The sequence below is a fragment of the Siphateles boraxobius genome, unplaced genomic scaffold, assembly GCF_051911475.1.
Source record: "Siphateles boraxobius isolate OS27281-9 unplaced genomic scaffold, OSU_SipBor_1 13, whole genome shotgun sequence".
NCBI classification, from domain to species: domain Eukaryota; kingdom Metazoa; phylum Chordata; class Actinopteri; order Cypriniformes; family Leuciscidae; genus Siphateles; species Siphateles boraxobius.
The window spans coordinates 21,694,374-21,720,112 of record NW_027508733.1 but is presented as its reverse complement, the minus strand read 5'-3'; the positions used below and the strand labels follow the sequence as shown (position 1 = coordinate 21,720,112).

The following is a 25,739-nucleotide window of genomic DNA, read 5'->3' as shown; positions in this document are numbered from 1 at the left end:
AATGACCCACATGATCCTGTTCTTTCTCTTCTCTTGCCAGAATTTGGTTTGAATTATTTGTATATTTATTAGTATTTTTATCAAATTTATTCATTCTAGGGCTGCAACTAACGATTATTTTGAAAATAGAGTAATCTGTGATTTTTTTTTTTCATCCTATTGATCAAAATAATCGACAATTTCCTCTGTTTTCCAATTCTTTTGTCCGTAGAAATGGGTTGTTCGCTACTGTAAAGCGACGTGACTGGCTTATGGTTTCCCAAGCACAGCGTTGTCAATTATTTTCATTATCGACTAGTTGGTGCAGCCCTAATTCATTCATCCATATTTATATTTTATTTATTCATTTATTTTTGAAAATAGAACTTGAACCCTTTTATAGAAGTAAATCTGTGTAATCCATTTTGTACTAGCCAGCTGCTTAAAACAGGGTTTTCTCTCTCGTCTGTCTCAATGCTTATATTGGCTGCTCTTCTCCTCTGTGTCAACAGAAAATCTCAATACCGCAGTCAGAGAATCCAAATGAGCTGCGAACGTTTACGTTCTACCTGTCCAACGTGGGGAAGGACAACCCCCAGGGCAGCTTCGACTGCATTCAGCAGTATATTACAAGGTAAGAAAGAAAATTAACCACATCTTTTATTCAGACAGATTCATGCCATCTCAAGGTAGTGTAACGATTTCTGATGTACAAGTACGTTTGTCTTTTGAAAGGAAAAGTTACAATGAAAACGGTTGATTTGATGTCATCGGACAACGTCAAAAAACTTGCATCCATGGCATCATTACGAGCACGATCTGTTCCTTTCTCTGGATGAACACCAGAACAGAGAGAATAAATTGAATTTGGCCAATTTTCCAACCAAATGAGGAGGAAACTGGGAATGCATACTGTTGCTGCTGTTAATGTCCTCCCATGTTCACAATAAGATCAACGGGTCAGCTGAAGTTCAGGCGTTACATGTTGCGTGAGTTTCTCTTTCTACAACAAATCTACAACAAAAGGACAATTCAAAGCAGTTTGTTGTCGATTTGTTTGAATGGATATCTCATACAGTTAGTCCAACTTTTCACAATCTTCAGCCAGTTGCACCAGATAATTAGCTAATTTTTCATTTTTAGCTGTACCTTTCGTTCAATGAATGTAAACTTCTTTTAACTTTACATAGACGGGCCTCCCAAGATCAGCCTGGGGTTAAGTGCTTGCCCAAAGGCGCATTGAAGATCGTTGTACAATGATGACAAATACCTTGTATTCTGGATCACCCTTTTTGGGTTTGATCTTATCTTATCTCTTTTCACTTGAATACGATCTCAAAAAGCTGTTTATGAGCACTACTTATTCATAATACACATTTAAGCTAAGCATTTAAAAACGTACACTACGGTGTCCGTGCTCACATCGTCTCAGACACGATTTATAAAAGATGAATCACTGTCTGGCCATCTTGGATTTCGTTATGACGATAAAGGTTATAATTTTTCCGTAGTATTACATCACATCGTGAGTGTATATTAGCTTTATTTGTTGTTTTGGGGCGTCTGGTAGAGCGTTTGGACCCGGAAGCAGTGGCACGTGATGTCAGACTTGACAAGCGGATGGTCTCAGCCTATATCTTTAACCACTAGATCACATGACTCTTGTGTCAAGTGCCAGTTTAGTATGGTTTTTTTTTTAGGTTGACTGAGTTTGTCTTTTTATTTAAGAATTAAATAGATTTTTATAAGTATACTTTTTTTTTCATTTATTAAAACTCATTTATAAACTGTATAAATATACACTACTGTCCCAAATGTTGGGGTCAGTAAGATTTTTGTTTTTAAAAGGCCAAAGCAGCACCAAGGCTGCATTTGAGTCAAAAATACAGTAAAAACAGTAAGTGTGAAATTATTATAACTTTAACTTTTTTTATTGTAATAAATTAAGTGTAATCTATTCCTATGATACAAAGCTGAATTTTCAGAATCCTTACTAACATTTCTTTTGGATGTTAAAAATAGCTGTGCTGCTTATTGCTTAATATTTTTGTGGAAGTGTGATGAATAAAAATAAGATGAATAGATTTGATCAATTTAATCCATTCTTTCTGAATAAAAAATTCATTTATTTTATTAAAGATCTTACTAGCCATATACAGAAGTTACATTTTTCCATAATTTATGATACTTACAATTATTTTTATGCATATCATTTTAAATGACCCCCCCCCCCCCCCCCAGAATTTATATAGTTTCATTAAATATTAACCCTAAAAAAATCTGAAAAATGAAAATTGTCAGCCCTACTAACATTGTCAGTGCACTACAAACCTTCTCCATGAAGTTCTCTAAATTTCTGTAGCACCAGCCATCAAAGCATCGCTTTCGCAACAAATTCACTTGCTTCATCAAAACGATTTTGCAAGACCATTGTCTGCTGAGAACAGTGCTATTATGCATATTCAGTGACTTAGCAGCTTATTTTTTACAGGGCTTCCTTCCGACTACTTTCAAAAACCTGCCAACTTGCTGTTTTGCACAGGCATAGTGGGAAAACACTGTGCCTTAACTGTGATCAGATGTTGCCAAGCTTAGGGCAAGCAGATCAAAGGCATTTGACAGGGTTTCAGGGTGGATGAGCTGTTCGTAAGGGACCTCTCTACATGTGTTGCCCTTTAGAGAACCACCTGGGCTGTAAATGAGCCATTGCAACACATTTGAAATGCATAACTGGTGAGAAGGTGGCATAGTCGGTGCCATTTGGAGTGTCTGACAGGCTTGGTTTCTGTCCAGTGAAGGGAGCATACAGCTGGACTGCCTGGGAGGGATCCAGGATAAAATCACAGTATGCGCCACAGACGACTCCTACCAGAAAGCCAGGCAAAGCATGGCTCAGGCCGAGGAGGAGACCCGCAGCCGTGGAGCCATCGTCATCAAGCCTGGCGGGAGATACGTGGGTAGGTTTGACGCATCTTGGGCCGCCACATTTGAATGCATGCGACTGTTCCTGTAAGGCTTGAGCGGGAGAACTTCGTTTTGGTCAAAATCCCATCTGTTTACACATGGTGCACGCAGACAGGTGGAAGAGGGGGGTGCGATCAGAGCCACAATACATCGTTTATGAAGCTGTCGGTTCCGGTGCTCACTAAAAATATTATATGGAGTACTCTGTAACTTGCACAAAACTATCAAACACTAGCTTCCACTAAAGATGAAGTCAAATGTGCCCCCCTCAAATTGGAATAAATAATTACAGGGTCCTTGCGGGTCCTTAATGAGGGTTTCCGTGGGGCATTAAAAAGCATTCAAAGTCATTAAATGGATTTTGTGAAAATTTGGCCTTAAATAACATTAAAGCATTCAATTTTAATTCTACAGGCATTAAAAATGTAGATAAAAGTTTTGAAGAATTTTATATTATCGATTTAAATATAGCCTTCATAATTAATAATTTTTATTTGCTGTCGCAAAATATGTACGATAGTGTGATAAACATGTGGAACCAGTTTGGTAATTGCTTCCGGCTGGAGCAGAATTGCTGTGATGCGGAGGTGACGCAGGCATTTTTTACAGAAGGAAAAACAGGAGTAAAACTAGACCAGAAAAATGGGAGTGCAAATTCCAGTAGAAGTGGCTGTAAGAAAGTTTAAGGCGTTACAACATTTTACGTAATTAACGCAGAATCCGTTAATTTTTTTTTTTCATCGTTTGGCTAGCTTTACATTTATGTGATCCTGGTCTTATTAATGCAAATGCTTTGAACCTAAACTTGGCTTGAACAAACAGTAACCCGCACAATTATGCCTTAAGACTGCTCTTATGTTATGAGGTTACTCGACAAAACGGACATTGAGTTAAATAGTCTAAAATGAACGTGAAGAGTTGAGTGAATGAGGCGCGTGTAAGATGTCGTGCAGCAGCGGCTGGTTTTAAAGGGACAGCTGCCTGCCACTAATTCTTTCTGTTATTAATGTTAATCAAAGAACAAAGGGAACAGAGAAAATCACTAACTGCTCTTGACTAAAGAACTTTTGAATTTAATTAATCTATAATTTATGCCGTGCAGACTGTTTGCAAACTTTATTCCATTTCTGTATATTGTTCTGTAAATGTTAGACAGGAAGGGCACAGGTAAATATGACATTTATTATGGGTTTATGTGAGGATTGTTTGAATTTCATCAATAGCTGTATTAGTATCAGTGAGACTGACCATTCATAAAGATGCCATTAAACAAGTATTTGAAATATACTGTCTTTAACTGTGAAATTACTACATTATAAAATATATAATGTAGAAACAACATAATCGCCAAATTAAACTAGATATAAACCTACAAAAATGTAAGTTTTTAATTGCAATTAATCACAAATATTTTGTGATTGACAGCACATACATATATCTCTGTTTAGTCATGGATCATGTATGGCATTAAAAAAGGCATTAAAAATCATTACATTTAATTTGAAGATGCCTGCAGAAACCCTGTTAAAGTCTTAAATTCAGTTTTATCAAATTTAAGGCAATAAAAAGTCTTAAATGGTATAAGAAAAGTCTTATCTTTTCAAGAGGTCTTAAATTTGGGGACAGAAAAACAAGAATCGAGATATGGCTTGTAATGTGATTGATTAGTAGTTTAAATAAGGCAACAATTTAATTAATTAAATTAAATTAAATGCGATTTTCCGATTGCTAATGATCCACTTGAGGAATTATTACATTGTTGAATGTTTACCTTTTGGTGTTTATCACCTGCAAACTTCTCGACTTTCAGAGAAATTCGCCTTTCTAAGGCCCCGTTTACACTAGTGTGTTTTCATTTTGAGACGCATAACTTTTGCTACGGTTACGCCTGCCATCCACACTCAAATGTAGACTTTTGGAAACAAAGATGTGGCTGCCCCCATTAACTCCCTGATTGGGTCTTCTGGATCATTGCATATCCTTCCCTGATCCATCAAGCCCCTATCATATGACCATTACGCTACCGGAACTTGACAATAACAGTCCAGCCTCTACGACAATGTAAACAATAACATGGAGATGGAACTGCAAGCTTTGCTGACTTTGTTGTCCTTTTTTGCAGCCATTGTGCATTTAAACACTGCATTCTTTTATTAGAGCATCCGTTTATACTACGCGCATGCCCAGTGTGCATGAATGGTTGTGACATGCGTTTTCAGCCATTTAGTGTGGATGGAGATATTTTTTTTTTAAATGCAGTGGGAACGCCAGTATGGGCAAGGATCGTTTTAATTTTAAATTGCCGTGTTAAAATGAAAACGCACTAGTTTAGACTGGACATTGGGGCTAATATGCACAGCTGCTTTGTGTACAGAGTTTACCAGGGTAACATCATGTTTCTGCTGTTCCATAAGCGCCACCTACTGTCAGATAGAGTGGGTAAAGGGCTGAATGAAAATGCTAATCTAGGGGTGTTAAAGGGTTAGTTCTCCCAAAAATTAATTACTCACCCTCATGTCATTCCAAACCCACAAGACCCTCGTTCCTCTTTGGAACACTGATAAAGTTCTTTTTGATGAAATCAGAGAGCCTTCTGAACCCCCTATAGACAGCAACGTCTTTGCAACTTTCAAGGCCCAGAAAAGTAGTAAAGACATCGTTAAAACAGTCCAGTGATTTAACCTTAATGTTACGAAGAGACGAGAATACTTTTTGTGCTCGTCACTTTATAACATTACATTTGAACCACTGTAGTCGCATGAACTATTTTAACGATGTCTTTACTACCTTGATATACTTGAATACTTGCTCATTCAAAAGACTCACCTCTGTTCATTTAACATTTAAAAAAAACGTCCATTTTGACCAACTTTTTTCCCTTTGTGGTTCAGGTAAGCGCGTACAAATCCGGAAGCCGATAACGGGTGTGTCAGATGTGGCTCCGTCTCGGCGGATCTCGAGGCCGGTTATCATCTCCAGCAGTCAGAAAAAGAGCCCGCCCAGGCCGCTGAGGGAACGGCTAGTGCATTTACTGGCCCTCAAGCCCTACCGCAAACCAGAACTGCTGGTGCGGCTCACGAAAGAAGGTCTATCTCCTCAGGACAAGGAGACACTGGACAGCCTCCTGCAACAGGTTCGTAACCAGCACTAGAAATGCTAATTGATAGCATAGAATTGATAGTATAAAACCTCTTTCAAAGTTATGGTTTTGGTTTGACTGATTTAGTTTGTTTGACCCATTCTAAAATTGTGTTTTTGAACTCTACTTGGACATAATGGCTCAATCTAGACACATTTGTCAAAACATAGACAGACGAACTCAGGCCTGCATAAAGCCAAAGCATGTAATATACAGAGGCTGTCAGCACGCTGTTGTAGTGTTGTTTGTTTTTCTGCACTGGTGTTGAAATACAGCGCTTATTTTTAGAGAGCCAAAGACTTAAGCCTCTTGTTTCATTTTGCTGTGTTTTATTTTTTTTCCTGGCTGGGTGTAGGTGGCTAACCTGAATAGTAAGGACAACACCTTCACATTGAAGGATTGTTTGTTTAATGAAGTTCAGAAGGACTGGCCTGGTTACACTGAGGTGGACCAACAGATTCTGAAGAGAATTCTTGTACGGTAAGCATCAGTGACTTTCACATCCACACTAAATTATCTTTCATTTTTTCCTTGGAAATTATTAGTTATTTTGAGTATTCATTCTTTGCCATGTGCCAGTGTTTTGCAGGAGCATGACAGTATACTCTTTTCTATATCACAACGCATTTCAACTGCAATATTGCTTTAATTTTTTTGACTTTTCAGTAGTTGTACAGCTTTCACTCAAGGCTGGCCTGCAGATTTTTATCAGATTTTCAAAATGTGAGAGACCACAAACTCAGAGATAATAAAAAAAAAATCATAGACTTGTACCTATAGTGTGTGGAGTGCCGCGATGATAAACATGCGAAATCTCTCGATCTCTCGTGGTCAAACGTGACTTAATATACAAAGATCGCGGACGATGGGCAAGAGATGTCGATAATAGTGTTTGTACTGCTTTTAATAGAAATGTCACGTAAAAAAGAAAAGTGTTTGGATGAAGTAGTGTTATGCTTCAGTCTTCCGTCAGCTCAGTTTCTGATTGGGTTGACGATCTACAGTGTGTGTGCGCGTTAGTCCTCGGGGGTCCCCCCCCCCACACACACACACAACAGGATTTTTCATCCTAAACATTCAACATGTTGATTTGAGATGTTGGTTTTGAGATCAGTGCGGCTGATTTGAGATCAGTGCGGCTCAGGCCGAATTTATCACTCTTAACACTCATCACACCACAGGAAAATCATATTAAATCTATAGAACCATCAAGATTATCGTGACTTTACCTAGGATTGTCAGAAGGGGAGAATTTGGCCCAAAATCAGCCTGATTATTTTGTAGTGTGCGGGTGCCTTTACATGGAAACGTCTGGGTTCCCATGAACTGTAGTGGTGTAAGACCCCTGGAAGCTAAATTTAGAGAGGCAATGCTACAATCTAGACCGGGAAGAACATGGTGTTTTGATATCTGTTCAGAACTAAATGAAAATATTTGCCAGAAACAAACCCAACACCCGTGTGGAACACGCTACATACGCTTGCACTTTGAGACTGGTGGTGAAGCTTATCAGCTGACGGGCCTTTTTACATCCACACACCCCCCTCTTGCACCCACCCACTTTCCCATCTGGTCTTGAACGACGTGCTGTCATGTAAGAGCCGTGACTGTGTGCATTCGGGAGGTTAGTGATGCAACCTTATTCCAGCACATGCTGATCCGTGTGTGGGTGGCACAGGTCCAAGGCCAGGCCGTGCTTGGGCATACGCAGTTTGATCGAGACCATAGCGACTCATGCCCACCCACCTACTCTCAGGCATAGATCTTTGTCCATGCACCCTCGACGGAGACGGGGCCTGCTATCGGGACGCTTTGTCCCGTGTCGTACTGCCCCCTGTTGACATGCGTACAAACTCCCTCAGTGCACTTGACCTCAAGCAGCATTATGAACTTTAGCTAATTGTTTGTTTTTATTATTTTAGTGCACTAAAGTTACCATGTTTGATGTTAAAATACACATTTATATGGAAAATTTAATTATCTCAAGTGATTGGAGTGCCCATTCTCTGTGGTGATGTTTCACATAACTCTGACCAACAACAATTTATGCCACTTAACATATTTGTATGTATTTACTAGGGGTGTAACAATGCCCTCATGTCACGATTCGATAAATATCATATGATATTATTGCGATATACTCCAAGACATATGATAAAAGGTTAACAAAAAATGTATTGTTGATTTAAATGCTAAATTTTATATTACATTGTGGGTCTAAATAAATAGACTTGGACTTGGGGCTGGTAACCCACTGCACAAGGCCAATAGTGATACCAGAATAAAAATATTCATGATTCTGAAGCTGAAAATACAAATTTATTTTAGAAGAATATGCTTGCACTCTTTCACTGACTAGATAAGTTCCCAATAAAACGTGGCCTACATTATTTTAAATATAAGACATTTTGCATTCTCAGGACCCACAAATATTCCCCCTTTGCATTAAAGCAAAACTACTATATATAATGTAGTACTAAAACCCTGTAACTAATTTTTATTTTAGGTGAACTATACACAATATTCATAGTCAATATCCACGATACATCTGCTTATCAGTAAATTAGTTATCAGTTGCAAGAAGTTCAGATGGGTCTTTATCAGAGATATTTTGATGTGTTATGCTTCAATAATTCATATCTCAGTTTTAATTTTTCTGGAGTTATACATGCAAACCAATTAAAAGGTAAAAAAAAATTTGACAGCACAGTCTTCAGCGCTTTTCTGTATTAGTCAGGTTCTTTGGATCTCACTGAGGCTGTTCCTTGGTTCTTTTTAAACTGATGATTCCTTGTCTTACATTCTCCATAGAAAACTGTGTAAGCCTCAGAGCAGTGCCCCTGTGTCTGTGGAGAGTCCGGTCAGTCCGCACAAAGAGCCAGCCAGCAGCTCACCCTCTCAGGTCAGCCTTTTGCCTCATTTTAGACCCATCAAAGCTGGAATAGAACTGTTATGATGGATCTGTTTGTGTTATGAGGAAATATGTAAGAGTTAATCTTTTCCTGCTCCCACATATGTCTAACATCAAATCATTCATCAAAATGATGCAGTACTAGTTATCAACTGCTAAACATTTAATCACTATTTAATAACATCCCAGTTTAACGAACCATCATTGTGGCCAACAGAAACGACCTGCAGCAGAGTTCATCGATCCCCTGGCCAATAAGAAACCCAGAATATCGCATCTAGCTAGCAAGTCTACAGGACTCATCAACGGCAAACTGAGCTCATCCAATGGTAAGGACTCTTCTACTTCTCAAGCAGCAGAGACGACGTCGAGCTCTCAAATCCCTCCTCTGGAGATCCCCCGACCCTTCGACCCCCTTTCGGATGTCAGCAACGACTCCAACGGCAGAGACTGTGAAAGTCTGGAGGCGGCAGTGGCGGAAAGACTGAGTCAGCCCCCGTCATTCGCCCCTCGCTCCGCAACACAAGAGGAAGATCTGGGATCCAGGTCCCCAACCCATAGCAGCCTGGACGGATCTCAGATCCGGACCGCTCAACACTCAATGCATGGCAAGCCTAAGAAGAAGTCTAAAAAACACAAGGACAAAGACAAGTCTAAGGAAAAAGACCGAGAGCGGGACATGAAGAAGGAGAGGAGAGTTGATGAAGACCATGGCTTGGATCAGAGGAAAACCTGTGATGTCACAACAAGCGATAGGAGGACAGGTGCGGATTACTTTCTCTGAATAATTTATATGGTCAAGGGTTATGATGTCAGAAAGCACCACAGAATGCAGCAGGTGAACTTTTGTCCCATTTGAATTTAGTCTATTACCTCAATTAGATCTATGACACAAACCATTTTTTATTTTGGATCTTGAGTATTTTGAAGAGTATGTTGTTTAGCAAAAATGTAAACGGCTAAAATAAAAACGTACAGGAGGCTCATCAATTGAACAAAGTCCAACAACTAACACATTCGGTTAGTTATGTAATTAGCGGAATCGTTCAGACTATTCACTAACTAGTCAATTAGTCTAATGACCAACCTAGTCGTTATTGAGACCGATTAATTGGGGTGGGCTGTCTGAACATCTATTCAAGTAGGCAATTACTAGTCCAAAATCCGACACAGTGGGTTAGTGTGGTCATTCGCTGAATAATTATTCGGGCGGGATCGATTTGTTAAATAGTGGCTCAGATAACCCATCAATTATTTGATTAATAGTCTTGACAACAGACTAGTTGATAAGTTAAGTCAATTAGCTAAATAGTTATTCAGACGGCTCACCAACTAGTTTGAATAATAGTCCCAACATCTAGCGTGGCTTATTAAATATTCAATAGCAAGGTCAATTAGTGAAAGTCAATCTAAGTAGTCTAACAACCGACAAGTAGTGGTGGCGAGATGAAGCCCCATTGGAGCTTTTCAAGCTGTTTTGAAAATGTATAGTTTTGCACATCCCTCTTCAGATTGCTTTAAGCAGTTTTTTTTCTCTCCCAGCGTAAGTGTGGACTGACGTCACGGCATATTGTCCTTGTCCCTTAGTCTGCAGGATAAAACTGTCCTTGAAATCCTTTCTTTTTTTTCTTCTTTTTTAAGGTCTAAACGGAACGTGCAACAGCTCCAGTATTCCTGCATCTTCATCAGAGACGACAGACTATTTATTGTAAGCACCTCTTTGTACGTTTTCAAGTTGGAACAGTCTTTTCACTTAGCTTTTGCGTCAGCTTTGTAAAAAAAAAAAAAATTGCGTTATATAACTAAAAGAAAATGAAAATAACATTAAACTTTTATTAAGTTTATAAAACTGGTGTTTTTTTTTTCCGCTTGGTTTCCTAAACAGAAAATACACAGTGATAAGCTCGCAAGAGCAACGTCAGACTTACAAGATTGACTTCAACTCAGAGTACAGCGAGTACCGGGGCCTCCACTCACGGATAGAGGGCATCACCCGACAGTTCACTATACTCGACTCGGAGCTCAAACAACTCCAGCAAGGCACAGACAAGTACAAGGTATCTTTATTGAAAATCCCATGCCAAAAAATGCAGTGCATCCATCCACGCATATGATTACAACTCATTTTTTATTAATATGCTGTCGGCCCCAGCCTGATCCCAGTAGTCATATGTCTTCCTCAGGAAAATGAAAAATTAAAGAGGGTAGTTGACTCATCCAGGGTCCTTCTGTAATTTTCACATCTTGATAAATTGGAAACTGTTACTGTTTTTCTTACCTTGCCTCTCCCAATCTAGTCTGGGAGAGTAATGAAATAAACAACACAATCATCAAAATGATTAGAGGCAACCATGTTAAATAACCAGTGCAGAATGTCGTGAGGCATCATTTATTTCTCCTACACGTAGTCATAATCCTTTATGGGCCTCAATAATGAAGTTATCCCGCTGGCTTGTGGCCAGTTTGAGAGTTACAGGTCAGGTGACAACCGCCATTTGCATTATATGTGTAAAACTGTTACTAGATCTGGCTAGGAAAATTAAGCAACATGGTTTGACAAAACAACAAAAATGGCAGAACTAAGGGAGGAAATGTATGTAGAGTGACCTAAGTAGTAGCGGTCAAATATCCCCACCTACTGTTCAAGACAATCATGCTTTGTGCTATAAGCGCTAACAGGATTGGGAGCTAGCTTGAGTTAGTAAAAGAAGCTGATCATAGAGCTTCTCTTCAAACTCTTTTGTTTGTCTGATCTTATTACACATTTGAAACTACTGTATTCAAGCAGGAACATCATTGAAAAGATTTGTTTCTCTTTTTCACAGACAATCCACAACCAGATACTTGAAGAGTATCGTAAAATCAAAAAGGTAAACCGACAGCCTCTTCCACCTTTTTTGTTTAAAAATACTTTGCGCTTAAAATACTGATCGCGCTCTCTTCTTTTTTCACAGACTAATCCAAACTATAGCCAAGAGAAGAACCGCTGTGAATATCTACACAACAAACTAGCACATATTAAAAAACTGATAGCAGAATATGATCAACAGCAACTTCAAAACTGGCACTAATAACAATATTTTTTGTCTCATTGTTTTTTCTTTCTCGCTTGAGAAAAAGAAACAAACTCTGGATTCTTTTTTTTTGTTGTTTTTCTTGGTTTTCTCTAAAAACAAGTTGCTCTAATGTAAAATGCCACGAAAATGATTTCTTTTTTCCCCCTCTGTTTGTGGGCCACGTGCTCTAGTAAGGACAATGCAGACCCATGGATTTTATTTATGGGACGTGGGACATGGGCATACTCAGCCATGCTTACCTGTGTAGCCTAATGCATTATGGGATTGGTTGCCAGCTCCCTTCCATTCTCGAATGTGTAAAAAAGGAAAAACTTTCTCTGAAGCTCTTTTCCTGGCTTTGCGAACGAGGATAACCAACAGCCATTCCCAGATTCTAATAGTTTGAGGTTTATAAAAAGGAAGGAAAAAAAATTAAGTGGATATTATTTTTCTGTATGTACTAAAATGGAAGGTCCTAATGATAAACTATTATTTTATTTTATATTTATTTTTTCCTTTTTTTTTGTCTTTCGTAGGCATACATCAGTCCGATTATGATTTCACACTCCTCAGATTGAGTGCTAAACATCTTGTCCCGTCCCTTTGGTCTTTACCTCCTTAATCAGTCAGTATTTTATGCAAAAGCTGCCTTGGATTTCAAGAGATCCCTATCGCAGTACACTTTTCCCCGTTTTCTTTCTTTTTTTTTTCTTTCTTTTCTTATTTTGTGCAATGCACTAGACCACGTGCAATGGACATGAATCAGATGCCTATCCGAGGAAGATACCTTCTGTTTAGAGGCTTTGACAGAATCAGTATTAAGTGACGCCCATGGTAAAGCTCCATATGGATGAACTTGCCGTTCCAGAAGTCAGGGTAGCGCTTCGGTGTCGGCACTTTTTTGCAATATTATATGCTTTTGAATGAAAAAAATATTGCTTTAGCACAACCCTCATCGTATTGAATCATGAATCAGGTGTGGTTGTAAAAAGTGCAGGCAAATCTTGCGAAATTTTGCCTCACGTGAGCCGTGCGTCGTCCCTCAGGTATCTAGAGCGATCCAATATTGCTAGTTACGAGTGTGACAGTAACATCACGTCTGTGGCCAAACTTACTTGGTATTCTTCCAGAAAATGGTGATTGTATCCCTTTAACGTAGCCCTATGGTGTTTCCAATGGGCTGGTTGGTGAAGAGACAAAATGGCAGAAACGCAACCTTCGCTCACTGTCTGAACCCTTTAGCAATTCAATGCTTGCTTGAATACTGAGTATTTGTGGGGCGTTTGACCATTTCGGACAGTGTTTTTCATTACGAGATGACTGTTAAATTCCATTAAGGCATCTCATCTTGGAGGATCCATTGTAAACCTCTGACGTGCTCCTCACATTACTGTGGCATCCGCCTCGTGGAAGCTCGACCACAAGTTGATCATCTGTCAGGTCCTGTTGAAGCATCAGTTGTACTTCTGATATCTGAACTCTTTTTGTTTAAATATTCAAATTCAGCACTTTGCTCAGCTTCTTGCTGTTACTCTTACCTGGGTTTTGTTGCAAGGAGACACTTGCCTTGCCTGTCTGTGTATGCATGCTTTCTGACTGTTGAAGACTTAAAAAAGGGTAAAGGCCAGTGTTTAGAGCAGTTTTACACTGCCGTTTAATGTTCAAGAGCATTTGAAGCCAAATACTTCTCAAATTGCCCCGAATTTACCTGGCCAGCATTAGTGTTGTGATTTTTAGGAGCGCAATTACAAGAATTTGAATAAAGCCAAATTTGACTCTTGTGAATCGATTGTTTGAAAGCAATTGAGAAATTTAAAACCATAATTCTCTTTACCTTTACCAGGTAAACCACACATATTTAGTCTTGAGAATTATTTTTTTTGAATCACGGCCTTTTACGAAACAGTCTGAAAATGCTGCAAACAATTCAACGACAAATACGAATGACGTATGTTTGGATTGGAAACTGCTACGATTCTTCAAACAATGTCAAGACAACCGGGGGGGGGGGAGGGATTATGTGCCAAATGACCTGTTGTATAGGTTTGCATCAGATGAAATATGTTGCTGTTTAGGCAAAAGAGAAAAGGAAAAATAAAGGGAGTGGGAGGAGCTTTGGGACGAAGGCTTGCGATGTCAACGCTAAAACCCAAAGCGCGCTTTTTGAAATAACAAGGGACCGGGACTGAAATTTATCTTGGTATTTCAATAAAATTCTTGGAAAACTTGGTTTTTATTCTGACTTGTTATTTTGTGTGTCCAAATTATGTTTCCTAGAGTTCAAGTCCTCTTGGGAAGTTCGTATTCAGAGTTGGGCAGTAGTTTAAGTCGTTCAAGTCACGTTCTTTGGGGGAAGATGGAAGTGTACCTTCTCTTAATTAACTACACACACACAGCAAGGTTTTTAAACACTCTAGTTCTAGAAAATAAAGATTTTTTTTTTTTTAATGGGGCCACTCAAAACTGTTTCATGTTGTATTACAATACTAATATATAAATTTGACAAAATCACTGCTAAATGCCTATAGAACTGGGGTGCTAAGCCACCACCCTGCACCATTTAGCGTCAACTTTCATTTAAACGCATGATCCAGCTAATCAAGTCCCTCAGGCTTATTTGAAAACTATGGGTGTTGGAGCAGGCCTGTGGTGGCCCTCCCGGAACCTGGGTAAAGTTATAACCAAGGTCATATATTTGTATTGACTAATCAATTAAATATTTACTATCTTATATTCTGCATAACTAAAGTTTGTCAACGTTATTTAAAAAAAAGAAATCCATTATGATGAGCCTTGTGTTTTATGAAGAGGGATGTTTGGACAATGTTAGACAAATCCAGTTTTCCTTATGATAGATGAATAGACTCCATGACAGTTCTCCAGATATCTTTAAAAGGTTCTCCAAAATCTATAGAAACAACTAGGATATGTCCTCGTCAATTTTATCCCATCTTGAAGCACGACCAAGTGTCCTGTCAAATTTATTTCACAATACACACAGTTTCCAAACAGCTTAAAGTTATAATTTTATGTCTATAATTCCCTAATGCTTTAAGTTTTAGGGCTGGGTGATATGGCAATATAACAGTGAGTGATCTAAGTGATCATCCAGATTTAGATCTACCTACATTACATATATACCATATATATATATATATATATATATATATATATATATATATATATATATATATATATATATATATATATATATATATATATATATATATCATATATGCTTTACTTTGTTTCCCAGGCGTCAAAATCATGTACATTCTGGGCCATTTGTTCAAAGGTAAGCTGATCGGATTTTGGTTATCAGATTGGATCAAATCTTGAAAATGGTTTGTTCAAAAGGGAAAGAAGGAATCTGAAATCAGATTAGATCATGGAATCCAATCCTAGTTTTAATCTGGATCAAATCTTCAGTTTGTGTTGTTCAAAACTTGTCAGTAGGATTTGGATAACTTTGATATCTAATTATTTATATAATTGATATCTGATATTTAAAATTGTTCAAACAATACATTTGTATCATGTAGTGTATGTACTTTTATTTATATTTTGCACTTGACTTGTGTAACCGTTGTAACAGTGATAAAGTAGACATAGGCTACCAATTAAGCTATTCAGTATAGTGAAGTAAAAAAAATGATCTTGTCCCCATGAAATAATCCCCCAAACAGATTTCAAAAAACAAGAAATAATATATTCCATTTTTCTGTCATTCATCACCGTATATTAATTTCAAAGAAACAATCATCAGAGATGAGCCTGTCAAAAATTATTTCTAACAATTGCATCCCTTACTAGTCAGTCCCTCATTCAAAAAAATTTAAGACGTTTTCAAAATATCCACAATGTATTTGTTAGTGTATATTTGTTTTTATTTGTTGTGGCTCAGATGAGGGGTCATAAAAGAAATTATAAATGGAAGTGGATGTTTGTTATTTTTGTGTTTTGTCTCAATAAGAAACACTTAAAGTGACCCCATGTTGGCTCTTCTACCGGTTCTTAACATAGCTGGGGCCTATACCATGAAGCCGGTTTAGGTGGCTAGCCAGCTGTTTCAGTTTAATTTGCGTCAACCCTGGGTTTTAGGGACCATGAAAGTGGTTTGGCTTTTAGCAGTGTTCATCGCCATAGTAACTTACGCTCCACGGCTAACCTGGTCCGGGGCAGGTTATGTTCCAGGTAAGAGGTTGCAAACCGAACTTGGACCAATCAGCTGTGAGCAAAGTGACACATTTCTGATGCGATAAAGTCACTCCACCTGTTTCTACTCAAAATTAAAGGTCACTACATAGCAAATGATTTTTACAGACAAAATTGTATGGTTTTTAGTGATGCTTATTTAGAATAATAAATTTGTATGATTTAGATATTATTTATGTAATTATTATACCCTTTATCAATCACACATGTACAATTTTAGTTCATCAATTATTATTACGCAGTTTAAATGAAAAAAAAATAAAAAGGTAATATAAATACGCTTTAGCATCGATAGATGAAGCTATAAAATGACTACATGTGAGCTTAAATGTTCAATTCTCTCTATACCTTTATCAGCTGTATAAAATAACATCAGAACTTTTACTTGCACTGATATACAGTAGCGAGACTTTTTCTTTTAGTTGTCCTCTTTCATAGACAGCTGTTTCTCCTTGCTGTGTAAATTTGTTTAAATTCTTAATATTTTAATACTTTTATTTAATAAGTGAATTGCGCTGCTTCTCTCGCGAGAAATGAATCTCAGTTTCATTCTTTCTCAGCGTGTGATTGGCTGTTCGCTACTGATGTCACACTTAAACTCCTAAACTCAGGATCAAAGCCTGAGTTGACAGAGAAAGTTGATGATCAGCATCATGGTACCAACAAAGCCTGGTTGGATTGGTTTGGTTTTGTCAACTCTAAACTAATCCTGTAACCCTGAGTTTGTTCAACTACCATCATGGTACAGGCCCCTGGTATATCCCACATTGTGATATGTTGTCATTTAGAGCACTGGTAATCTTGAAAACTGTGTATCTGGGTCAGGGTGATCCAGTCCAATGTTGTTTTGAAAACCGGCATAAAAGTAAAACGGATACTCTGATCTTGAATCATTTTGATCCAGAGTAAATGTTTTGAACAACTGGCCCATAAATGTCAGGAAACCTGATTCCTGCCACATGTTAATGTCCATGGACTACTGGATCTATGGTAAATTGTAAGGATTACTGTCGAGTCCAATTGACTTTAATTGAAGAAGATAATCGTTTGTTTTGCCAGTCATCTTGCAGGAAGTTTTGCCACTCAGTCCGGTTGAGGGGTGAAGTGACGTCATCGCGCACCCACTGACACGCCCCCAACTCGTAAACTTGTTATGACTTTATTTTGACGTTCCTACATCCATTAAAGAGATAGTTCATCCATTTTTTCTGTTGAACTCAAAAGAAGATATTTTAAAGAATGTTGGTAATCAAACAGTTTACGGCAGCCATTGACTTCCATAGTAGGAAAAAAATACTATGTTAGTCAGTGGCTACCATTTACTTGGTGGTTTCCATAATTTTTCTAAATATCTTCTTTTGTGTTTGATTTGGAATAACATGAATGCGTGTAAATGATGACTGATTTTTCGTTTTTGGGTGAACTATCCCTTTAAATTAGCTCTTTATGTTGTTAACTAAACTAATGCATAGACCGTTCAGTCAATAGCCACTAGATGGCAGCACAGGTTTTGTTTTTGATCAAGTTGTTGTAGTGCCTTTAGATAAGTTTTATCAGTGCAAATATGGTTCTATATCTGTTCGGAAATAGTTATTTAATATCATAACGTGTACTGCACTTATTTTAGTGTTTTTTTGTGTGCCTTGTTTGGTACTCAACCCCCCTGGTTCTTTGTAAACACTTGCCTGCTAAACTCTGAGTAAAGGGCACGTTTGGATATATACTATAAGGGAAATGTCGTGTGAAATCCTCAGCTGTCTTCATGGTGCTATGTTGGGCTCAATTTTAGGAGAGCTCGAGGGGAGTCAGCTAGTTCAGTTGGCACTGGGCCAGCCTCTCGTTCCTGGCTCATTTGGGTCTCTCCCTGCCCCTGTCCTCGTTCATCCCGTTACAACACACCGAACCCCCTGACAGTTGGAAGACGCCCTCATAATGTAAGATTTTCCTTCCTGTTTGCTTAGGCCCACAAACTGCACTCTAATTGTCCACGTTTACAATTCCCTCAAGATTGTGGGAATGCACTTTTAATATAGCTTCGAGTCCATGTTTGGGAGGGGTTTGCTATTCATATACAAGCTGTTTGACACTGGTTGAATGTAGAACAACAACTTTCAGCGTATTATGGTGGATTCCACATGTTTTTGCGTTGTGCAGTAACTGGTAGTCTATATCTCAACGTCACACGGAGTGTAAAAAGTGCTGGAATGCTTTATACGCCTTGATTTATGTTGAGAAATCCACAATATGATTCAGAAATGTACATTTAACAGGGGTGGGTGATATGGAAAAAATACCACATCACTTTTTTCAGGAAAATCATGAATCACGATTTTATCACGATTCTTTTTCATGCTGGTCTTACTATTTTGCAAGAGCATTACAGTCAAACTAATGTCCCTATTTTAAAAACAAGGTAACTAAATAGAAAATAAAAAAGAACGGCTGACATTTAGGCCAAAATATTTGTCTTTTTTTGTTTTGTTATTAAAAGATACACATTACATATACACAATATATGGTACATATAATACAAATTATTGTATAATTACACATTTTTTCAGCTATAACAGAAGCATTCAAGCAAAAAAATGTAATTTACAAATAAATAAAACACTACATAGACTTCACTGTATAAATCATACATTGGTACTTATTAAAGTTCTCAGAACAGGGAGTGATTTTCTCTTTGTTTAAGAAATTAATACAGGTTTGGAACAACATTAGAGTGAGTAAATTCTATTCACATTTATTTGTATAGCGCTTTTCACAATACACAGTTTCAAAGCAGCATTACAGAAAATGCATGTGTCCACATTACAATTTAGAGTGATCTGTTATCAGACGTAACTGTCTAAGTTATGCATTTCAGAAATGTACATATACAAAATCATAGTTAGCTAAAAAATTTATCAATTTAAACAATGTAATAGACAGAATCAATGAGCTCATTCAAGTCAAGTCACATTTATTTATATAGCGCTTTTTACAAAATAGATTGTTTCAAAGCAGCTTTACAGAGATAACAGGAAAATAATGCAACAAAGTTTGTTTACAGAAGAAAATAGCGTCAGAGTCCAGCTTAAGTAAGCTCACGAGGTTTCATCTTTGTTGTTAAAGTTATTAATTTAGTTCATTTATATAGCCGCTCTGGAGAAAACCGTGATGTCATCGCCCAGCTCAGTTCTCATATAATGGTGTCAATGCAGGCAGATCAATATTATAGTTGAAAATTAAATTAAATGTCCCCAACTAAGCAAGCCAAAAGCCAATGGCAACAAAGGTGAAAAAAGGCGAAAAAGGCAGGAAACCAAAACTCCATCGGGTGACAGAATGGAGAGAGAGAGAAAACAACAGAAACCAGGCTCAGTCGGGGGCCAGTTCTCTGGCCAATGAACCAACAGTGTATGATTATGATTCATCCAGCATTATAGGTCCGAAGTCAGATTGGATTGGATATCAGAATATTATCCAGTTCCATCTGGTTGAGGATCGGAGTCATCACGCCGGTTTGTTGAGGATCAGTGTCGATGGCTGTCGTGTCGATGAGGCCTTCACAGGGGAGAGTCTAGTGAAGTAATGAATTGCCTACTTGTTTGTAAACAAATGATTATGATGACATTTGGAAAAATGGTGCATGTTGAATAAATAAGGACAGCATTTTAATTTTGGGTTGAACTAGGCCTATCCCTTTAAGGACAAGCGGCAGCATGTTTACTATTAGGCTACTGTCACTTTAAGATCTAATATACTATATGCATATGACACGCACCCGATTTTCTCGCAAATGTTTGCTTTCACTTTAGACATAACCAACTGTGTTTATGTACACTTTTTGTGTATTTGACAGTACCCAATAAGACTTGAAAGATACTGCAACTGATAGCATACACTATAGCACGAAAAGCAGATCGTGGAGACATTTTAATCATCGAGATCAAGAATCGTGATATCGCACACCCCTACAATAGGTCATATTCTATAGCAGAAAGTTTTCACTTTGAAGTAAATTTAGGGAAGTCTGAATGATTTTAACAAATAGTTAAACCAGATCAGTTCCAAAAAATCAGACTAATTTGAAAGTGTTTCCAGAAGTAGTCAGTATTATTATAGTATATATTAGCTTTTATCAATATTTAGTTATAGTTTCTGTTTTAATTTAATTGTAAGTTTTTATTTTTATTTATTTATTTATAAATAACTTTTTGATTTTAGTAAGTGAAGTACATAAATTATAAAAACATAATACATATATATATATTTTTGTTCAATTAATATTTATTTCAGTAAATGAAATCACGATTTTTAATAGTTTTAGTTACACTAGAACAACACTAGAAGTAGTGAATGATTTTTGTTTAATGTAGGCTAGATTTATGTGTTCTGTTTCGATTCAGTCACTCTAGATATGTCTGTGCCAAATTTTGATCTGTTTTGTCATTTGTGATCTGACAGTAGAATTGGAAAACTAACGTTAAATTGGTATAAAATAATCAAGCAACATCAAAATATGCACAGCCAAATCTTGACCCAAAAAATTATGCCACAACTGTACAGCTCACAGATTTACTTTAAATTTGTTTAAACAATTTGACACCCACGACATTATTAGGACCAGCATTTGATCCCAAATGATCTAAAGATATTTTCTGAAAAATGTTCAGGCCTTAATATCACACGTAGCCTATGAAATGGGGGAATAATGTTATATTAGGCTACTTTATAATAACTTTGTCTCTGTTCTCAAATCTTAACAAAAAAATAATAAAAATGATAATTAAAAAGAAAGCTAAATATTATTTTCACTTCACCTTTTCACATTGCATTTTAAAGTAATAGCCCTGCAAACCTATCCTGGTTGTAAACATGAATTCTTTGCATTCGGCACATGTGCTGGAGGGGGGAATGGTATGTCCCGCCTAGTCAACGGTTATTGGCACCGGCATCGTGATTCAAACTGCCCGGTTAATTGTTGATCCGTGTCATAGGTACCCAACCAATGTGAAAGAGTTGTCGAGGAGAAATCCCCGCCGTTTGTGTGTCAGAGAACAGACGCCTCGCCCCTCTAGTTTTATACATACCGATTTCACTCCCCCTTTCTTTTCGGTTTTGTTGGTACGATCTGCGGGCTACACTCGCACGCGCGAACTGTTCATTTCAATCGGATCTTTTCAATGAATCAGTTGAGCCGATTTCTAAAATCGATGTGAGCGATTCGTTAACGGATTGGACGTTCAGGAAACGGTTTGAGCAATTGGAGAAACGTTTAATTGAAACCTCTTACTCCTGATATGTAGGTTAAACGCATATGGCACACCAATGTCTATTTGATGACGCAAAATACTCGTTTGAAATTATTCCTTGAAAAGAACTGTTCGAAAGAACCGATTCTAGGAAATGAATCGGACTTACACACATACACATTCGGGCGCATTTTTTTCATTTGTGTGAGCCGGTCAAGATGGCGGCGGTACTGCCGAGACTGAGCAGCCGCTCGGCTTAATCGATCATTTTCTCTAATTTACCGGGGCAGATCGGATCCAAATCGACCAAATCTTGAAATCACCCCCAACCCGCGATACCCAACGTGAGATCCTATCGCGTTAAACCGGCTGTTTTTTTTTTCCACGGAAAATGCTCTTACTCTAGCTTGTGTCTCGTCCATTAGCTGTAAGTTACTGGGGAGAATGGGAGAAAAGCTGGAGTTAAAACTGAAGTCGCCGGTCGGAGCCGAAGCTGCAGGCTACCCGTGGCCCTTGCCTATATATGTAAGTACTATCCATGTTATTGTTTTAATATAAACCGAAACCAACACCGGGATTCCCTTGCGATCAGGCGAAGTGGGTCATCAAGGTACACAGAACAGCGTGCATCGAAACGAGTAACCTACAGTGTGTAAATTTTCTCATTGTTCATTTGGCTTTTTTTGCGTGCTTGTTTCATTAATATTGTTTTAAAAACCGCTTACAACTGAGACACGAGAGTGTCAATACATCCTAAAGTGTTGGATACCCGTAAGTATTTGTGTAACGTTATATATTCATAAAGGTGCTCAGAAGATCACTAAACACTATTTAGACCTGGAATGACACAGCCGGTTGTGTTTCAAAAAGACAAAATATATTATAACCTCGAATAAAATCATATTTGAATCGTTGGAAACACACTGACTGTGTGTAGCCTGCTGACCCAGTTGGCCATCTCATACAGTGGTTGCGTCTTAGATTCTAGTGAGCTGTCTACCTAGGCACAAATGTTATGTCAGGGACTCTTTCTAGAGGTTATATTTATTATGCCAGTTAGTTGACCTACTCATAACATCCTTAAACAATCTAACTTCACATCGAATCATTAACTCAAATCATTGTTAAACAAATACCTGTAACTTAGTTTATTAAAATCAAAATGACTCCTTGAAGGGGGCGTATTAATTTAGTAGGTCAAACCAATTGAATGCGGCATGACATCCCGCACTCGAATACTATTGGTTCGTGCTGTTGTCAGTCTTTGAAGGAAGGAAAGCAGTGAACTCAAAATACTATACGCTCACTAAGTAGGCAGCTCATAAGAGTTTGAGACGGAGTCCTAACCAAAACCTGCCATAGCAGACAGTGTGTATAACATATATTCGTTTCGTTATTCACGAACAAATTGTTTTAACTTGCAATAATGCACATTTTAAGCCTAAACGACGGTTTGCATGACTGTATTAACTGGGTTCACGCTAGCCGTCCTGCTAACAGTCAGATAGCAGTTAGCTAACTTTATCGCTTTTTACCCAACACCAATAATCGTCAAACTCTAGATAACATAAACAGTACAACTATGTCTCAGTATTGTGTGTGTGTGTGTGTGTGTGTGTGTGTGTCTTGATATCTGAAGTGGATATATTAGGGTGTGAGATGCTTCGTGCCGGCTAAATATTGCACGAAGGGTGTTAAACAAAAGGCGAGTAGTGCACTCAGGCGAGAGGACAGCATCTCCTAGTGTCTTTTATTGACAAATTTCTCTGATTTGTGTCCTGTAACGTATCTGTTTTTTACAGTTTGGATGTTTGCTTAACAACATTAGCGGCTGTATGATTGTAGTATGGTCTTTATATGACATATGGGATGCTTTGAAGTATTGAATACTGCTCTGGAAGTGTCAGATTTGTCACTGGCGCCTTAGAATGTGGTTGCTCATTTGGCAGCCCTTGCACTTTATTTTGGTTACCATCTGTATTCACCTTGAAAGGGGCAAAGTGTCATAACGAAACCCATATGACTGACATTTCTTGAAAAACAAGCTAGTATGCAAGATTATTTAGGAAGTTTGGCAATAACTGACTTTTTAGTGGTTGCTAGTGGGTTGTAAAACTTGCTGGACTTGAATATTGGCTTTTAACGTAGATTTCCAGCATATTTACATTTATTATTGAAGCTCGCTTGCTAACTATTATTATTATTATCGCTCAGAGGATTAGATATCCTAACACAAGGGGAGTTTCACCTGGTAGAAGATAAAGCTGAAATAAAACAATGTATATTCGGATTGAAGCAGGTGGCGCAAATATTTAGAGTTGCGTATATCATAGAGAAATTGTGGTGATGACTCTTAATATGCTTTGAACGCCTTAGCATCTGCATAACAACACCCTGGTAACCACCCATAACACCCTAGCATAGTTGATGGCAAGTTATTTTTCTTTTGAAGATGTAGTCTAGTTTCTATGACTGTTGTTCCCTTAATGACATCAAAAAAGTCTTGTTCATATCATCCATTCTTCTGTCTGTTGTTTCTGAAAGCATTACAGTCATTGCACATGTACAGTAATCATAACACACAGATTCCATGCCATGATTACCCCCACATTAAAACACACACACACACTGCTATTTACCCTGTTATAGAATAAAGTAATATATAGGGTCTAAGAGATGAGAATGTCTACAAATTCGGTGTAACTAGTGAAAAACCAAGACAAGCGTATTTGTTTTAATATGTATTACAAGAACGTATTCGGAAAGACTTTCTCACGCCATCAAGGTTTTCAACACAATTTCGGTCATAGACGGAAATGAGGGGGGGCAGATCAAAAAGCTGTGGTTTCCACAGAAACAGCTGTCTCATTTGTCCCTCCGTCAGTTAATACTACGATTCATGCTCATTTGACTCAAACTGAGAATGTGGGAAGTGCAGGTTATTTTCGTCACTAAAACTCCAGTCTCTTTCATTTATGTCATTCAGCGTGCCCTTTCTGGTAGTTGTGACCTCAGCAGTTTTACTGTCTCACTTTGCCTCAGATGACTTCCGCCTTTGACTTTGGCTGATATGGGATGGATGCCCCACCTACTGCAAGCCATATTTCTGCCCTGCTGTTGGGTAAACAGAATTGCAGAGCTCCCAGATATCAAGCAGCAGAAATGCCTTGCAAATTTTTGTTTAGGGAGTGGTGTATTCTGTTAATTGGGGAGTCTGAGTGGTGGTAATCCACATGCACTGTTGATTTAGACTACCCCTAAAGAAAAAATTCACCCAAAAATGTTTGATTCCAAACTCATATTGCTCATATGTTCTTGTGAGGAACACAAAAGGAGATGTTTAGCAGAATGTTCATGCTGCTTTCACAGTGAAAGTGAATGCAGAGGCATGTGGTAAAGCTCCAAGTAAAGTGGCAGTTACTTGGAGCTAAGGGATGTCACGGTGAGGAAAATTTGCAACAACACCGGGTGTGGAAGGGGGGATACTGTAAACAAGGCCCTGTTTAGCCCTTGTATTAAGATGTATTTTAGTCGATCGGATCACAAGTGGACGACGCTGAATTCAGGCGTAATCTAGTCCACTTTCGACCTCTTTCAGAGGTAGTCGAATGCGTTTGAAGAGTTCTATTAATAAACAGTTAAAAAGAGGAGTTAGCAATTTGAATCTTCCAGAAGAATTTGCAGCATTTTAAGAGAGAGTTTCTTTTGTATGTTATATACTAAATGAATCAAACTGAATCAGGAGCTTGTGAATAACTTGCCCTAGTTTCCATTCGTGTTCACTGTAAGGAAAAGAGCAGCACGCACATTATACGAAACTTCTCCTTTTGTGTTCCTCAGAACTAACAAAGTCATGCGGGTTTGAAACATCATGCGTGTGAGTAAATGACGACAAAATGCACATTTCTTGGGAGAATTAACCCTTTAAAGGCCTCAGACATGGAAAAAGAGGGGATATGTGAGAAAGTCTTTTCTCGTGGCATGTTTTCAAGAAATATTTCAGGCTTTTATTTGAGTGTTTTACAAAGGCTGAAATACCCATTCAAATCTTGTTTTTCAGACAGCCAGCTGAGTGATTTTTATTTCTCCTCTCCTTCGTCCACTAGCGTGCCATTTTGCCTCACGGCTTCACATTGTGCTCCGAACAAAAGCATCCCACTCACCTGGGGTGGGAGGAAGGAGGTGTTTTATCGAACACTGAGCGTCACTGTTTTCTTCCCTGCGCTCCTGAAACC

At 38.1% G+C, this 25,739-nt stretch overlaps 3 protein-coding genes across 4 annotated transcripts in view; 2 read left to right on the top strand and 1 right to left on the bottom strand.

The window, feature by feature from the left end:
* Positions 1–14,285, top strand: part of ell (elongation factor RNA polymerase II) — a 44,453-nt gene extending 30,168 nt beyond the window's left edge. Inside the window, exons 3-12 of the mRNA XM_077226620.1 lie at positions 492–613; positions 2,773–2,936; positions 5,835–6,076; positions 6,438–6,562; positions 8,894–8,984; positions 9,211–9,757; positions 10,635–10,701; positions 10,879–11,050; positions 11,819–11,863; positions 11,948–14,285. Coding sequence (XP_077082735.1) covers positions 492–613; positions 2,773–2,936; positions 5,835–6,076; positions 6,438–6,562; positions 8,894–8,984; positions 9,211–9,757; positions 10,635–10,701; positions 10,879–11,050; positions 11,819–11,863; positions 11,948–12,064 — 1,692 coding nt within the window. The 3' untranslated portion in view covers positions 12,065–14,285. The remainder of the gene's footprint in view (positions 1–491; positions 614–2,772; positions 2,937–5,834; positions 6,077–6,437; positions 6,563–8,893; positions 8,985–9,210; positions 9,758–10,634; positions 10,702–10,878; positions 11,051–11,818; positions 11,864–11,947) is intronic.
* Positions 1–25,739, bottom strand: part of LOC143736071 (uncharacterized) — a 795,401-nt gene that overhangs the window by 733,151 nt on the left and 36,511 nt on the right. The gene's annotated exons all lie outside the window — the stretch shown is intronic.
* Positions 21,335–25,739, top strand: part of dot1l (DOT1-like histone H3K79 methyltransferase) — a 28,598-nt gene continuing 24,193 nt past the window's right edge. Inside the window, exons 1-2 of one of the 2 annotated variants that reach the window (XM_077226590.1) lie at positions 21,709–21,848; positions 21,930–22,029. In XM_077226590.1, coding sequence (XP_077082705.1) covers positions 21,949–22,029 — 81 coding nt within the window. In that variant the 5' untranslated portion in view covers positions 21,709–21,848; positions 21,930–21,948. Of the gene's footprint in view, positions 22,030–25,739 lie in introns of both variants that reach the window. The other variant, XM_077226591.1, reaches the window with a different exon arrangement.